This window comes from Oncorhynchus mykiss, chromosome 3 (assembly GCF_057628025.1).
Source record: "Oncorhynchus mykiss isolate SJ-2025 chromosome 3, ASM5762802v1, whole genome shotgun sequence".
Lineage (NCBI taxonomy): Eukaryota > Metazoa > Chordata > Actinopteri > Salmoniformes > Salmonidae > Oncorhynchus > Oncorhynchus mykiss.
The window spans coordinates 19,864,075-19,881,915 of record NC_143024.1 but is presented as its reverse complement, the minus strand read 5'-3'; the positions used below and the strand labels follow the sequence as shown (position 1 = coordinate 19,881,915).

At 38.4% G+C, this 17,841-nt stretch overlaps 1 protein-coding gene across 1 annotated transcript in view; it reads right to left on the bottom strand.

Moving 5' to 3' along the window:
• LOC110520896 (small conductance calcium-activated potassium channel protein 2) overlaps positions 1 to 17,841 on the bottom strand; it is a 124,180-nt gene that overhangs the window by 12,863 nt on the left and 93,476 nt on the right. The window contains exon 7 of the mRNA XM_090223934.1: positions 13,593 to 13,703. Coding sequence (XP_090080060.1) covers positions 13,593 to 13,703 — 111 coding nt within the window. The remainder of the gene's footprint in view (positions 1 to 13,592; positions 13,704 to 17,841) is intronic.

Genomic DNA, 17,841 nt, shown 5'->3' with positions numbered 1-17,841 from the left:
TCCTCAGCCCAATACTATTCATCCACACAGACCTGTCCTTAGGGAGAGTCAGCCTCCACAGCCCAATACTATTCATCCACACAGACCTGTCCTTAGAGAGAGTCAGAGGAGAGATCTGGGAGGAGTCACAGTCACCGCCTCTGCCATATCAAATCACATTCTAACACACACCATTCAACAAATCAAGCTTGATTAATTGAACCAGGTGTGTTAGTGCTGTGGTAGAACAAAAGCCTGCACACACACACTGTGGTTCTCCAAGACCAGGGTTGAAGAACACTGTTAAATCATCAGTAGGACACCTTGGAGGGTGGCAGTGAGGGAGCATGTATCAATCAGTGAAATGGATCAATTAGCTCAGTGTGTTAGATGCTAAGTACAGTCAGGTGTGCTGCATGGCTGGAAAAACACACTGCTTCTGGAACTCCAGCACCAGGGATGCCTAGCTAGCCTTGTTATATATGTTCATTATGTATATTCTGTATGGTTTAGTAGGTTGCTATGCAATTACAACACAGGGGCCTGAAAAATCCCCTCAACCCCTTCCTTTGAATGAGGGAACATCTCGGAAGACATAAATTGAATGAGGACTTCAAAGAGATGCTGTGCAGTGAACAAAACAATTATCCCCCCGTCTGAGGAGCACAAAGGACCTGGCAGCACTGCTAATCAGCATGAGTCCACCGCAGTCAAGGACTGCACACACACACACACACACACACACACACACACACACACACACACACACACACACACACACACACACACACACACACACACACACACACACACACACACACACACACACACACACACACACACACAGCAGTTCTTAAAGCTGGTGGGAGAGTTCATTCAACCTAGGAGAGTGTGTTTTAATCAGAAGGTAGACAGATAACATGCAGGTAGGAAATGTCATTGCGTTTGCTGGCTGGCACACTCTGAAATTGTGTGTCATAATGATGTCACAACAACTCCAAGGTGCTATCCCTAGCAACTTTACCGCCACATAATTACAACACTATCGTCCATGTTAGTCACATAGTTACAACACTATCATCCTTGTTAGTCACATAGTTACAACACTATCATCCTTGTTAGTCACAAAGTTACAACACTATCATCCTTGTTAGTCACAAAGTTACAACACTATCATCCTTGTTAGTCACAAAGTTACAACACTATCATCCTTGTTAGTCACAAAGTTACAACACTATCATCCTTGTTAGTCACATAGTTACAACACTATCATCCTTGTTAGTCACATAGTTACAACGCTATCATCCTTGTTAGTCACATAGTTACAACACTATCATCCTTGTTAGTCACATAGTTACAACGCTATCATCCTTGTTAGTCACATAGTTACAACACTATCATCCTTGTTAGTCACATAGGTACAACACTATCATCCTTGTTAGTCACATAGTTACAACGCTATCATCCTTGTTAGTCACATAGTTACAACACTATCATCCTTCTTATTGGTTGTAACATAACAGTTGTTTGAAGTGGCATCCAATGGTTAAATCCTACAGGTCATGTTTTAGTGAACTGAAGTTCCTCTAGAATACTGACAGACAGGACAGGTTATTGGAGAGCAGGTTAAATAAACATCTAGTATCCACAGAACCCTTAGTAGATTGGCAGGTCAAATGTCATCTGTCAGCTGATTTATCTCATGGTTAAGATGATAGTGATAAAAGATGGCAGTCTATGTCTGCTCCGTTTTGCTGCGGTCCTAGGAAGGTGCGGTCCACCTTCCTATTTATTTGGGAGGAGGTCTGCAGATAGACTTCTCCTAAAGCTTATAACAGGATCAGTACAACAGACAGCGGGGAATAGAGATTGCAAGAGGTTAGACATCTTAAATAACTGTCATCCTTTCACGTGTCCTGCTGTTTTCAGTGTTGATACTGAACACATATTAATTAACACAATATTAATTCAGATCAGAGATAGTTTAGGAAAGGAAGATAACGTTTGACCTCAGGAAATCCCATTGTTAGGTTTTCTCCCTACTCAATCTGGTATCCCTATTAGGGCCATATGGCCATCTCCTTCCCAGCCAGCCATGTTGCTGCCATTTGTTTTATATATTTTTTTATTTAACCTTTATTTAACTAGTCAAGTCAATTAAGAACAAATTCTCATTTACAATACAATGACCACCTACCAAAAGGCCTCATGCGGGGACGGGGGCCTGGGATTTAAAAAATAATAGAATTACAATATAAATATAGGACAAAACACAAATCACCACAAGAGAGACAACACAACACTACATAAAGAAAGACCTAAGACAACAACATAGCAAGGCAGCAACACATGACAACACAACATGGTAGCAACACAACATGGTAGTAGCACCATACACGGTACAAACATTTTTGGGCACAGACAATGGCTTCCCCCTATAGATGTAGGATCTTAATTTGATCACCCTGCTGCAGGAGAACTTGTAGTGTATTTGAAATGTCAGACTTGATTTTGGCTTATGAAAAATGTATCAACCCCTACACAAATGTCCATCCACATAATAATTCACATGTCTTGTTGCTGCAGAATTATTTTCCTGCTGTAGCAAACTGGTTCAAATTAAGATCCTACATCTGTACCTTGGCACAGGGAAGCCATGTTGGTGCCGTATGGCTTCCCCCTACCTGGGCACTGGCCAGCCATGTTGGTGCCATATGGTTATCATGGCCTGACCTCGTACCTGGAGTCAGCTTTGTTTCTATTCTGGATCCTTCCTTACATAACACAGCAAACTCACTGTGACCAAATGCAAACGCAATATGGAGAACAATGGTGGTGGTTCTGACGTCTCCACCTGTTAGTGCATGGTGCTAGCAACCCCAGAGTTAGAGGTTTGATTTCCTCATGGGCCACATATATACTAACTAACCATGATATCATATTATTATTTATACTACATATCCATGTTATTATCATATTATATACTACATATCCATGTTATTATCATATTATATACTACATATTCATGTTATTATCATATTATTATATACTACATATCCATGTTATTATCATATTATATACTACATATCCATGTTATTATCATATTATTATATACTACATATCCATGTTATTATCATATTATTATATACTACATATTCATGTTATTATCATATTATTATATACTACATATCCATGTTATTATCATATTATTATATACTACATATCCATGTTATTATCATATTATTATATACTACATATCCATGTTAATATCATATTATATACTACATATCCATGTTATTATCATATTATATACTACATATCCATGTTATTATCATATTATATACTACATATTCATGTTATTATCATATTATATACTACATATCCATGTTATTATCATATTATTATATACTACATATCCATGTTATTATCATATTATGATATACTACATATCCATGTTATTATCATATTATTATATACTACATATCCATGTTATTATCATATTATTATATACTACATATCCATGTTATTATCATATTATTATATACTACATATTCATGTTATTATCATATTATTATATACTACATATCCATGTTATTATCATATTATTATATACTACATATTCATGTTATTATCATATTATTATATACTACATATCCATGTTATTATCATATTATGATATACTACATATCCATGTCATTATCATATTATATACTACATATCCATGTTATTATCATATTATATACTACATATCCATGTTATTATCATATTATTATATACTACATATCCATGTTATTATCATATTATGATATACTACATATCCATGTCATTATCATATTATATACTACATATCCATGTTATTATCATATTATATACTACATATCCATGTTATTATCATATTATGATATACTACATATCCATGTTATTATCATATTATTATATACTACATATCCATGTTATTATCATATTATTATATACTACATATTCATGTTATTATCATATTATATACTACATATTCATGTTATTATCATATTATATACTACATATTCATGTTATCATATTATATACTAGATATTCATGTTATTATCATATTATATACTACATATCCATGTTATTATCATATTATTATATACTACATATCCATGTTATTATCATATTATTATATACTACATATTCATGTTATTATCATATTATATACTACATATTCATGTTATCATATTATATACTAGATATTCATGTTATTATCATATTATATACTACATATCCATGTTATTATCATATTATTATATACTACATATCCATGTTATTATCATATTATTATATACTACATATTCATGTTATTATCATATTATATACTACATATTCATGTTATCATATTATATACTACATATTCATGTTATTATCATATTATGATATACTACATATCCATGTTATTATCATATTATATACTACATATCCATGTTATTATCATATTATTATATACTACATATTCATGTTATCATATTATATACTAGATATTCATGTTATTATCATATTATATACTACATGTCCATGTTATTATCATATTATATACTACATATTCATGTTATTATCATATTATATTCTACATATCTACGTTATTATCATATTATTATATACTATATATTCATGTTATTATCATATTATTATATACTATATATCCATGTTATTATCATATTATTATATACTACATATCCATGTTATTATCATATTATGATATACTACATATCCATGTTATTATCATATTATTATATACTACATATCCATGTTATTATCATATTATATACTACATATCCATGTTATTATCATATTATATACTACATATCCATGTCATTATCATATTATTATATACTACATATCCATGTTATTATCATATTATTATATACTACATATCCATGTTATTATCATATTATATACTACATATTCATGTTATTATCATATTATATACTACATATCCATGTTATTATCATATTATTATATACTACATATCCATGTTATTATCATATTATGATATACTACATATCCATGTTATTATCATATTATTATATACTACATATCCATGTTATTATCATATTATTATATACTACATATCCATGTTATTATCATATTATTATATACTACATATTCATGTTATTATCATATTATTATATACTACATATCCATGTTATTATCATATTATTATATACTACATATCCATGTTATTATCATATTATTATATACTACATATTCATGTTATTATCATATTATTATATACTACATATCCATGTTATTATCATATTATTATATACTACATATTCATGTTATTATCATATTATTATATACTACATATCCATGTTATTATCATATTATGATATACTACATATCCATGTCATTATCATATTATATACTACATATCCATGTTATTATCATATTATATACTACATATCCATGTTATTATCATATTATTATATACTACATATCCATGTTATTATCATATTATGATATACTACATATCCATGTCATTATCATATTATATACTACATATCCATGTTATTATCATATTATATACTACATATCCATGTTATTATCATATTATGATATACTACATATCCATGTTATTATCATATTATTATATACTACATATCCATGTTATTATCATATTATTATATACTACATATTCATGTTATTATCATATTATATACTACATATTCATGTTATTATCATATTATATACTACATATTCATGTTATCATATTATATACTAGATATTCATGTTATTATCATATTATATACTACATATCCATGTTATTATCATATTATTATATACTACATATCCATGTTATTATCATATTATTATATACTACATATTCATGTTATTATCATATTATATACTACATATTCATGTTATCATATTATATACTAGATATTCATGTTATTATCATATTATATACTACATATCCATGTTATTATCATATTATTATATACTACATATCCATGTTATTATCATATTATTATATACTACATATTCATGTTATTATCATATTATATACTACATATTCATGTTATCATATTATATACTACATATTCATGTTATTATCATATTATGATATACTACATATCCATGTTATTATCATATTATATACTACATATCCATGTTATTATCATATTATTATATACTACATATTCATGTTATCATATTATATACTAGATATTCATGTTATTATCATATTATATACTACATGTCCATGTTATTATCATATTATATACTACATATTCATGTTATTATCATATTATATTCTACATATCTACGTTATTATCATATTATTATATACTATATATTCATGTTATTATCATATTATTATATACTATATATCCATGTTATTATCATATTATTATATACTACATATCCATGTTATTATCATATTATGATATACTACATATCCATGTTATTATCATATTATTATATACTACATATCCATGTTATTATCATATTATATACTACATATCCATGTTATTATCATATTATATACTACATATCCATGTCATTATCATATTATTATATACTACATATCCATGTTATTATCATATTATTATATACTACATATCCATGTTATTATCATATTATATACTACATATTCATGTTATTATCATATTATATACTACATATCCATGTTATTATCATATTATATACTACATATCCATGTTATTATCATATTATTATATACTACATATTCATGTTATTATCATATTATATACTACATATTCATGTTATCATATTATTATATACTACATATTCATGTTATTATCATATTATATACTACATATCCATGTTATTATCATATTATATACTACATATCCATGTTATTATCATATTATTATATACTACATATCCATGTTATTATCATATTATTATATACTACATATCCATGTTATTATCATATTATTATATACTACATATTCATGTTATTATCATATTATATACTACATATCCATGTTATTATCATATTATATACTACATATCCATGTTATTATCATATTATATACTACATATTCATGTTATTATCATATTATATACTACATATCCATGTTATTATCATATTATTATATACTACATATCCATGTTATTATCATATTATATACTACATATCCATGTTATTATCATATTATATACTACATATCCATGTTATTATCATATTATATTCTACATATCCACGTTATTATCATATTATTATATACTATATATTCATGTTATTATCATATTATTATATACTATATATTCATGTTATTATCATATCAACAGGTGGTTGAAGGGGAGTGAACCATGGGGGTGGGCAGGTTGCTGGGAATTGTGGGTGACCACTCCATTTGAGGGGGAGACAGTGAGGGCTAAGGACATGACATCACTAAGTCCACTCACTCCTCCACTGTGAGCATTGGAATGTACCTCAGGGCGGGGGGAGGGCATCCTCTCAATATAAACAGTTTCACAGTCTAGAGCCCAAAACCCAATAACTCCAGCAAAACAGTCCAACATCTGGTCACTAATCGGATTAACTGTGTGGTAACGCTTAATGTGGGATTACAGGATAACATGTACTGTCCTGACAGGTCAAGGACCAGAGAGGAGGACCAGAGGGATGAGCTGGAATCTAGGTGATATTATTATCAATGATTTTTTGTTTATTTTTTAACTGGAAATGATCAATTATTATCATTAATAATGGTTGTGACGTAGACGTCTGTCACTGGCAGCGGGCAGCATTTGGTTCTTTAACACACACATTCTTCACTCCTCCCTGCTCCGTTATCAGATAAGTTAACAATGTGGGCCGACACACAAATTAACTTCACTATCTTAGTAAATACATTTCACACTTACGTCAGTAACCGGTTATGGTATAAAGAAATAGACAAGTGTTCATATTCATATAATATAAGCAATATGTATTTTACTTATCGTTGTTATGGATTAGCGCGTTGTTTGTTTGTTCTGTTCCTCTCTCTCAATCTCTGTAGCTTTCGGGTATGCTGGATAAGGACCCGAGCTAAGGGAATTGGGCTGACTTTGTAGTGCCTGTCCCGAATGGCTCATTAATGTAAATGGACATATTGAAAGACACTATGTCAGTAGTGATGTCATTTTGTAAATGTTATATTGGGATATTGTTTCATAAACGTGTTGCAATGTATATACTTTAGTATGTTTAGTTAAATGTAAAATGTAGGTTTGAATAGGTAATTGCTTAATGAATTAGTGTTAATTGTTCTGAGGGGAGGGGCTACCCCTACAAAAGGAGCCTCTCTTTCAGTTCATGGAGAGGCATTTTGGATTGAGCTGTGAATGGGGCAGCATTGTGTTTAGCTGTCTCATATGGTATATGTTTGATGGCAATACTGTTGTTTTTGTTCTGGAACACTTTGTAAATAAACACCCAGAAGCACAGAAGAACGTTTGTCATTTGTCAATGGCAATTACCAACTCCAAGAACATGGTTTCTACAGCTTTATATGATTACTCTGTGTCCCCATGGTAAAATGTAGTTTCTGCTTACAGCATAATTGATATCTAATGTGTGTAATGTGTATAATTAGCAATGAGAACAAGGCATTAGAATGGTGTTTTCTTGGAGAACACGTAACATCAACAAACTTCCAATTACCCTGGCAACGACCTCCCACCTACCTCCCCTTCAACGCTGCGTGTCACTGGCTAACATGTGTTTACCTGTGACCTTTAGCTCATGTCAAAGGTGACAAAGGAAGGAGACACGTGTCTCTCTCTCTCTCTCTCTCTCTCTCACACACACACACACACACACACACACACACACACACACACACACACACACACACACACACACACACACACACACACACACACACACACACAGGGAGAGAGGGAGATCATTTAGCAATGACATCAGCAGGGTTGGGGTCAATTTGAATTAAAGTCCCTCAATTCAGGAAGTGATTTGAATTTTTTCAATTTCAGTTTACTTCCTGAATTGACTGACTTCAATTAGAATTAACCCAATCACTGGAGAGATATGTAGGATAGAGTAAAAGAGCCATGAAAAGGGAATGAGAAAGAGAGAGAGAGAGAAGAGTGAGTGAGTGTCAGGAAGGGAACCCTCTGTGTGGGCGTTAAGGCTGAATAAGAAAGGAGAGAGAGAGTTCAGGGCTGAATAAGAAAGGAGAGAGAGAGAGTTCAGGGCTGAATAAGAAAGGAGAGAGAGAGAGTTCAGGGCTGAATAAGAAAGGAGAGAGAGAGAGAGAGCATTGGTGCGGCTGGCTTCCGGGTTGGATGTGCGCTGTGTTAAAGAAGCAGCGGCTTGGTTGGTTGTGTATCGGAGGACGCATGACTTTCAACCTTCGTCTCTCCCGAGCCCGTACGGGAGTTGTAGCGATGAGACAAGATAGTAGCTACTACAACAATTGGATACCACGAAATTGGGGAGAAAAAGGGGTAAAATAAAAAAAAATAAAAAAATAAACTATTGCGTAATCTCCAGGTGCGTGCATTTTTCCATTTTGAACAGAGGAGAAACCAAACTGCCACGAGTGACTTATCATCGAATAGATATGTGAAAAACACCTTGAGGATTGATTCTAAACAACGTTTGCCATGTTTCTGTCGATATTATGGAGTTAATTTGGAAAAAAGTTTGCGTTGTAATGACTGAATTTTCGGGTTTTTTTGGTAGCCAAACATGACGCAGAAAACGGACCGATTTCTCCTGCACAAATAATCTTTCAGGAAAAACTGAACATTTGCTATCTAACTGAGAGTCTCCTCATTGAAAACATCTGAAGTTCTTCAAAGGTAAATTATTTTATTTGAATGGTTTTCTGTTTTTTGTGAAAATGTTGCCTGCTGAATGCTAACGCTAAATGCTATGCTAACTATCAATGCTGTTACACAAATGCTTGTTTTGCTATGGTTGAGAAGCATATTTTTGAAAATCTGAGATGACAGTGTTGTTAACAAAAGGCTAAGCTTGAGAGCTAGCATATTTATTTCATTTCATTTGCGATTTTCATGAATAGTTAACGTTGCATTATGGTAATGGGCTTGAGGCTGTAGTCACGATCCCGGATCCGGGATGGCTCGACGCAAGAAGTTAAGGGCTGAATAAGAAAGGAGAGAGAGAGAGTTCAGGGCTGAATAAGAAAGGAGAGAGAGAGTTCAGGGCTGAATGAGAAAGGAGAGAGAGAGTTCAGGCTGAATAAGAAAGGAGAGAGAGAGAGAGTTCAGGCTGAATAAGAAAGGAGAGAGAGAGTCAAGGCTGAATAAGAAAGGAGAGAGAGAGAGTTAAGGCTGAATAAGAAAAGAGAGAGAGAGTGAAGGGCTGAATAAGAAAGGAGAGAGAGAGAGTTCAGCCTTCGTCTCTCCCGAGCCCGTACGGGAGTTGTAGCGATGAGACAAGATAGTAGCTACTACAACAATTGGATACCACGAAATTGGGGAGAAAAAGGGGTAAAATTAAAAAACATTTAAAAAACATTTTTAAAAAGAAAGAGAGAGAGGAGCGAGAGAGAGAAAGAGAGAGAGGAGCGAGAGAAAGAGAGAGGGCGCGGGAGATAGAAAGAGAGAGAGGAGCGGGAGATAGAAAGAGAGAGAGAGGAGCGGGAGATAGAAATAGAGAGAGAGAGAGAGAAAGAGAGAGAGGAGCGAGAGAAAGAGAGAGGGCGCGGGAGATAGAAAGAGAGAGAGGAGCGGGAGATAGAAAGAGAGAGAGGAGCGAGAGAAAGAGAGAGGGCGCGGGAGATAGAAAGAGAGAGGGCGCGGGAGATAGAAACAGAGAGAGGAGCGGGAGATAGAAAGAGAGAGAGAGAGAGAGAGAGAGAGAGAGAGAGAGAGAGAGAGAGAGAGAGAGAAAGAAAGAAAGAAAGGGAGCGAGAGACAGAGAGAGGGCGCGGGAGATAGAAAGAGAGAGAGGAGCGGGAGATAGAAAGAGAGAGAGGAGCGAGAGAAAGAGAGAGAGGAGCGGGAGATAGAAAGAGAGAGAGGAGCGAGAGATAGAGAGAGAGAGAGAGAGAGAGAGAAAGAGAGAGAGGAGCGAGAGAAATAGAGAGGGCACGGGAGATAGAAAGAGAGAGAGGAGCGAGAGATAGCGAGAGAGAGAGAGAGAGAGAGAGAAAGAGAGAGAAAGAGAGAGGAGCGAGAGATAGAGAGAGAGAGAGAGAGAGAGAGAGAGAGAGAGAGAGGGCGCAGGAGATAGAAAGAGAGAGAGGAGCGGGAGATAGAAAGAGAGAGAGGAGCGAGAGAAAGAGAGAGGGTGCGGGAGATAGAAAGAGAGAGAGGAGCGAGAGATAGAGAGAGAGAGGGGAGCGAGAGAAAGAGAGAGAGGAGCAGGAGATAGAAAGAGAGAGGGCGCAGGAGATAGAAAGAGAGAGGGTGCGGGAGAGAGAGAGAGAGAGAGAGAGAGAGGGCGCGGGAGATAGAAAGAGAGAGAGGAGCGAGAGATAGAGAGAGAGAGAGAGAGAGAGAGAGAGAGAGAGAGAGAGAGAGAGAGAGAAAGAGAGAGGGCACGGGAGATAGAAAGAGAGAGAGGAGCGGGAGATAGAAAGAGAGAGAGGAGCGAGAGAAATAGAGAGGGCGCGGGAGATAGAAAGAGAGAGGGCGCGGGAGATAGAAAAAGAGAGGGCGTGGGAGATAGAAAGAGAGAGATGCGAGAGAAAGAGAGAGGGTGCGGAAGATAGAAAGAGAGAGAGGAGCGAGAGATAGAGAGAGAGAGAGAGAGAGAGAGAGAGAGAGAGAAAGAGAGGGAGGAGTGAGAGAAAGAGAGAGGGCACGGGAGATAGAGAGAGGAGCGAGAGATAGCGAGAGAGAGAGAGAGAGAAAGAGAGAGAGAGAAAGAGAGAGAGAGAAAGAGAGAGAGGAGCGAGAGAAAGAGATGTACAAGACCTTGTCATCTTCACTTGGAACTTCTAATTAATGTCACCTAGGATGCAGGAGAAACCTCTCCTTCTCAAGTTACAGGCCTGTGGGAGGTGTGTGTGTGTGTGAGAGATAGAGTGTGCGTTTGGGTTTTGTTGAGATCAAACACTAAACACTAAACCAATAGATAGCCAACAGGTCAGTGAATAAAATACATTGGGCTTCCACCTCAAACTCATTGGCTTAGGGTATAACTTAGGGGTGTCAAACTCATTCCATGGAGGGCCTAGAGTCTGAGTGGAGGGCCTAGAGGGCCTAGAGTCTGCAGGTTTTAGTTTTTTCCATTGAATTAAGACCAAGACAACCAGGTGCCGGGAGTTCCTTACTAATCAGTGATCTTAATTCACCAATCAATACAAGGGAGAGACACTCGGCCCTCCGTGGAATGAGTTTGACACGTGGTTTACCCGTGAATGCCATTAATCGACCGAGTTACTATGGGAAACAGAGGATGTTTTCTGACCAATAGAAAGAGTTCCCTGAAGGTTTTCAGAAGGTTACATCCTAACATTAAAAACAGTGGCCAAATATTTATCTAAGCCGTAAAGGTCAATGACGAATAAGAGAGAAAATGTCCTTGAAGTTCCCAGGCGGTGTATCCACAGTAGCAACCTTTAATTCAATGAATGTTCTGGAAAATGTCCAATATAAAACCGCTCTAAGAAAACTACGCTCAACTATAGCCCTGAGATGATTTTGCAGCCATTTTACAAATATTCTAGAGTATGTTTTCGACCCTAAAATCCCAGTTCTTTGTAACTGTGTGTGTGCCAGACTGCAGGCAGGGTGCACGCCTCAGAGCATGTGCAGGCTTATGTTTGTGCATTCGCCTGTACCAGTGAGCATGCCCCTGTGTGAGAAAAGCCAAACCCATCGGAGTGTGTGAAACTTCCTAAAGAGACCAAGTGGCTCCTCTGTTTTCGGATGTGGTCTGATCTGAGCTTCCCCTTCCCAGAGAGGAGCTGAGAGCTGAGTCCTTCTTTCCCTTCGCTGTGGTCTGTTCCGAGCTTCCCCTTCCCAGAGAGGAGCTGAGTCCTTCTTTCCCTTCGCTGTTGTCTGGTCCGAGCTTCCCCTTCCCAGAGAGGAGCTGAGAGCTGAGTCCTTCTTTCCCTTCGCTGTGGTCTGTTCCGAGCTTCCCCTTCCCAGAGAGGAGCTGAGTCCTTCTTTCCCTTCGCTGAGTCAATACTTTATCTAAGCTAAAATTATTGATCACCTCTCTCTGCTCTGCTCTCCTCTCACCTGCCAGATACACAGAGACATTATGTACCCTACATATTTCATAGTGGGGGCTATTTTTGAAACTTGGATCTTTAAACTGCATGAAAAATTGAGAAGGACCAGTGCATGGATGGAAGGAGGGAGGGAGGGGGGAGAGAATGGCCCAGGGGCGAAGAGAAGGTGGGTGAGAAATACAGATGGGAGGTAAAGAAAGATGTAGAAGGGGGAGATAGAGAGAAAGAGGACGGTAAGGGAGAGAAATATATGTCCCCCTGCCCAGTGCTTTCCATACTGGCAACACAACACTCTCTCTTGGGGGAACAGCGTCACTTCATCACAGGGTGCCGCGTGTGCATCTGAGGGCCAATCAGAGTTTGCGTGCTGCAGAGAACCAGATCAGAGGCCAACAGCATACAAACACACACACATGCAGACACACACTCACACACACACAGACATACCCTCTTGGTGAGTTGTGTGTCCATCATGAAGTTGTGGACGTGTTTCTCTGCCTTGGTCAACTCCAGCTTCCTTGCTACCACGGCAACCACCAGAGCTGTACAGCCCGCACCCTGAGAGAGAGAAAGAGAGAGAGAGAGAGAGAGAGAGAGAGAGAGAGAGAGAGAGAGAGAGAGAGAGAGAGAGAGAGAGAGTGTGAGTGAGTGAGTGAGTGAGTGAGTGAGTGAGTGAGTGAGTGAGTGAGTGAGTGAGTGAGTGACTGAGTGGAGAGTCAACACAATCTGTCAATCAGTGGATCTCAATTAGGAAAAGCGAGGGAAAGAAAGGCAGAGGACAATCTGTGTATCATTAACAGACAACAAGGATGGAGGGAGTGAGAGAGAATGAATCTCAGATGAGAGAGAGAGAGATATTATGACATTTGAAATGTATTTTATTTTATTTACATTTATTTTATTTCAACTTTATTTAACCAGGCAAGCTAGTTGAGAACAAGTTCTCATTTGCAACTGCGACCTGGCCAAGATAAAGCGTAGCAATTCGACACATTCAACAACACAGAGTTACACATGGAATAAACAAAACATACAGTCAATAATACAGTAGAACAAAAGAAAACAAAAAGTCTATATACAGTGAGTGCAAATGAGGTAAGTTAAGGAAATAAATAGGCCATGGTGGCGAAGTAATTACAATATAGCAATTAAACACTGGAATGGTAGATCGGCAGAAGATGAATGTGCAGGTAGAGATACTGGGGTGCAAAGGAGCAAAATAAATAAATAAATAAATACCAGTATGGGGATGAGGTAGGTAGATAGATGGGCTGTTTACAGATAGGCTAAGTACAGGTGCAGTGATCTGTAAACTGCTCTGACAGCTGGTGCTTAAAGCTAGTGAGGGAGATGTGAGTCTCCAGCTTCAGAGATTTTTGCACTTCGTTCCAGTCATGGGCAGCAGAGAATTGGAAGGAAAGACGACCAAAGGAGGAATTGGCATTGGGGGTGACCACTGAGATATACCTGCTGGAGCGCGTGCTACGAGTGGGTGCTGCTATGGCGACCAGTGAGCTGAGATACCTAGCAGAGACTTGTAGATAACCTGTAGCCAGTGGGTTTGGAGACGAGTATGAAGCGAGGGCCAACCAACGAGAGCGTACAGGTCGCAAGGGTGGGTAATGTGTGAGGCTTTGGTGACAAAACGGATGGCACTGTGATAGACTGCATCCAGTTTGTTGAGTAGAGTGTTGGAGGCTATTTTATAGATGACATCACCGAAGTTGAGGATCGGTAGGATGGTCAGTTTTTCGAGGGTATGTTTGGCAGCATGAGTGAAGGATGCTTTGTTGCGATATAGGAAGCCGATTCTAGATTTAATTTTGGATTGGAGATGCTTAATGTGAGTCTGGAAGGAGAGTTTACAGTCTAACCAGACACCCAGGTATTTGGAGTTGTCCACGTATTCTAAGTCAGAGCCGTCCAGAGTAGTGATGGAGTGTGTTTACGGACATATTCAATCAATCCCTATACCAGTCTGCTGTTCCCACATGCTTCAAGAGGGCCACCATTGTTCCTGTTCCCAAGAAAGCTAAGGTAACTGAGCTAAACGACTACCGCCCCGTAGCACTCACATCCGTCATCATGAAGTGCTTTGAGAGACTAGTCAAGGACCATATCACCTCCACCCTACCTGACACCCTAGACCCACTCCAATTTGCTTACCGCCCAAATAGGTCCACAGACGATGCAATCTCAACCACACTGCACACTGCCCTAACCCATCTGGACAAGAGGAATACCTATGTGAGAATGCTGTTCATCGACTACAGCTCGGCATTCAACACCATAGTACCCTCCAAGCTCGTCATCAAGCTCGAGACCCTGGGTCTCGACCCCGCCCTGTGCAACTGGGTACTGGACTTCCTGACGGGCCGCCCCCAGGTGGTGAGGGTAGGCAACAACATCTCCTCCCCGCTGATCCTCAACACTGGGGCCCCACAAGGGTGCGTTCTGAGCCCTCTCCTGTACTCCCTGTTCACCCACGACTGCGTGGCCACGCACGCCTCCAACTCAATCATCAAGTTTGCGGACGACACAACAGTGGTAGGCTTGATTACCAACAACGATGAGACGGCCTACAGGGAGGAGGTGAGGGCCCTCGGAGTGTGGTGTCAGGAAAATAACCTCACACTCAACGTCAACAAAACTAAGGAGATGATTGTGGACTTCAGGAAACAGCAGAGGGAACACCCCCCTATCCACATCGATGGAACAGTAGTGGAGAGGGTAGCAAGTTTTAAGTTCCTCGGCATACACACCACAGACAAACTGAATTGGTCCACTCACACAGACAGCATCGTGAAGAAGGCGCAGCAGCGCCTCTTCAACCTCAGGAGGCTGAAGAAATTCGGCTTGTCACCAAAAGCACTCACAAACTTCTACAGATGCACAATCGAGAGTATCCTGGCGGGCTGTATCACCGCCTGGTATGGCAACTGCACCGCCCTCAACCGTAAGGCTCTCCAGAGGGTAGTGAGGTCTGCACAACGCATCACCGGGGGCAAACTACCTGCCCTCCAGGACACCTACACCACCCGATGTCACAGGAAGGCCATAAAGATCATCAAGGACATCAACCACCCGAGCCACTGCCTGTTCACCCCGCTATCATCCAGAAGGCGAGGTCAGTACAGGTGCATCAAAGCTGGGACCGAGAGACTGAAAAACAGCTTCTATCTCAAGGCCATCAGACTGTTAAATAGCCACCACTAACACTGACACTGACTCAACTCCAGCCACTTTAATAATGGGAATTGATGGGAAATGACTAGCCACTTTAAACAATGCTACCTTATATAAATGTTACTTACCCTACATTATTCATCTCATATGCATACGTATATACTGTACTCTATATCATCGACGGTATCCTTATGTAATACATGTATCACTAGCCACTTTATACTATACTATGCCACTTTGTTTACATACTCATCTCATTTGTACATACTGTACTCGATACCATCTACTGTATCTTGCCTATGCTGCTCTGTACCATCACTCATTCATATATCCTTATGTACATATTCTTTATCCCCTTACACTGTGTACAAGACAGTAGTTTTGGAATTGTTAGTTAGATTACTTGTTATTACTGCATTGTCGGAACTAGAAGCACAAGCATTTCGCTACACTCACACTAACATCTGCTAACCATGTGTATGTGACAAATAAAATTTGATTTGATTTGATTTGATTTGATTTGATGCTGGACGGGCAGGTGCAGGTGCGGGCAGTAATCGATTGAAAAGCATGCATTTAGGTTTACTTGCGTATAAGAGCAGTTGGAGGCCACGGAAGGAGAGTTGTATGGCATTGAAGCTCGTCTGGAGGTTAGTTAGTCCAAGAAGGGGCCAGGAGGGGCCAGAAGTATACAGAATGGTGTCGTCTGCGTAGAGGTGGATCAGAGAATCACCAGCAGCAAGAGCAACATCATTGATGTATACAGAAAAGAGAGTCGGCCCGAGAATTGATCCCTGTGGCACACCCATAGAGACTGTCAGAGGTCCAGACAACAGGCCCTCCGATTTGACACACTGAACTCTATCAGAGAAGTAGTTGGTAAACCAGGCGAGGCAATCATTTGAGAAAGCAAGGCTGTCGAGTCTGCCAATAAGAGTGTTGTGATTGACATAGTGGAAAGCCTTGGCCAGGTCGATGAATACGGCTGCACAGTAATGTCTCTTATCAATGGCGGTTATGATGTCGTTTAGAACCTTGAGTGTGGCTGAGGTGCACCCATGACCAGCTCTGAAACCAGATCGCATAGCAGAGAAGGTATGGTGGGATTCGAAATAGTCAGCAATCTGTTTGTTAACTTGGCTTTCAAAGACCTTAGAAAGAGGGTAGGATAGATATAGGTATGTAGCAGTTTGGGTCTAGAGTGCCACCCCCTTTGAAGAGGGGGATGACCGCGGCAGCTTTCCAATCTTTGGGAATCTCAGACGATACGAAAGAGAGGTTGAACAGGCTAGTAATAGGGGTTGCAACAATTTCGGCAGATAATTTTAGAAAGAGAGGGTCCAGATTGTCGAGCCCGGCTGATTTGTCGGGGTCCAGATTTTGCAGCTCTTTCAGAACATCAGCTATCTGGATTTGGGTAAAGGAGAAATGGTGGGGGCTTTGGCGGGTTGCTGTGGAGGGTGCCGGGCAGTTGACCGGGGTAGGGGTAGCCATGTGGAAAGCATGGCCA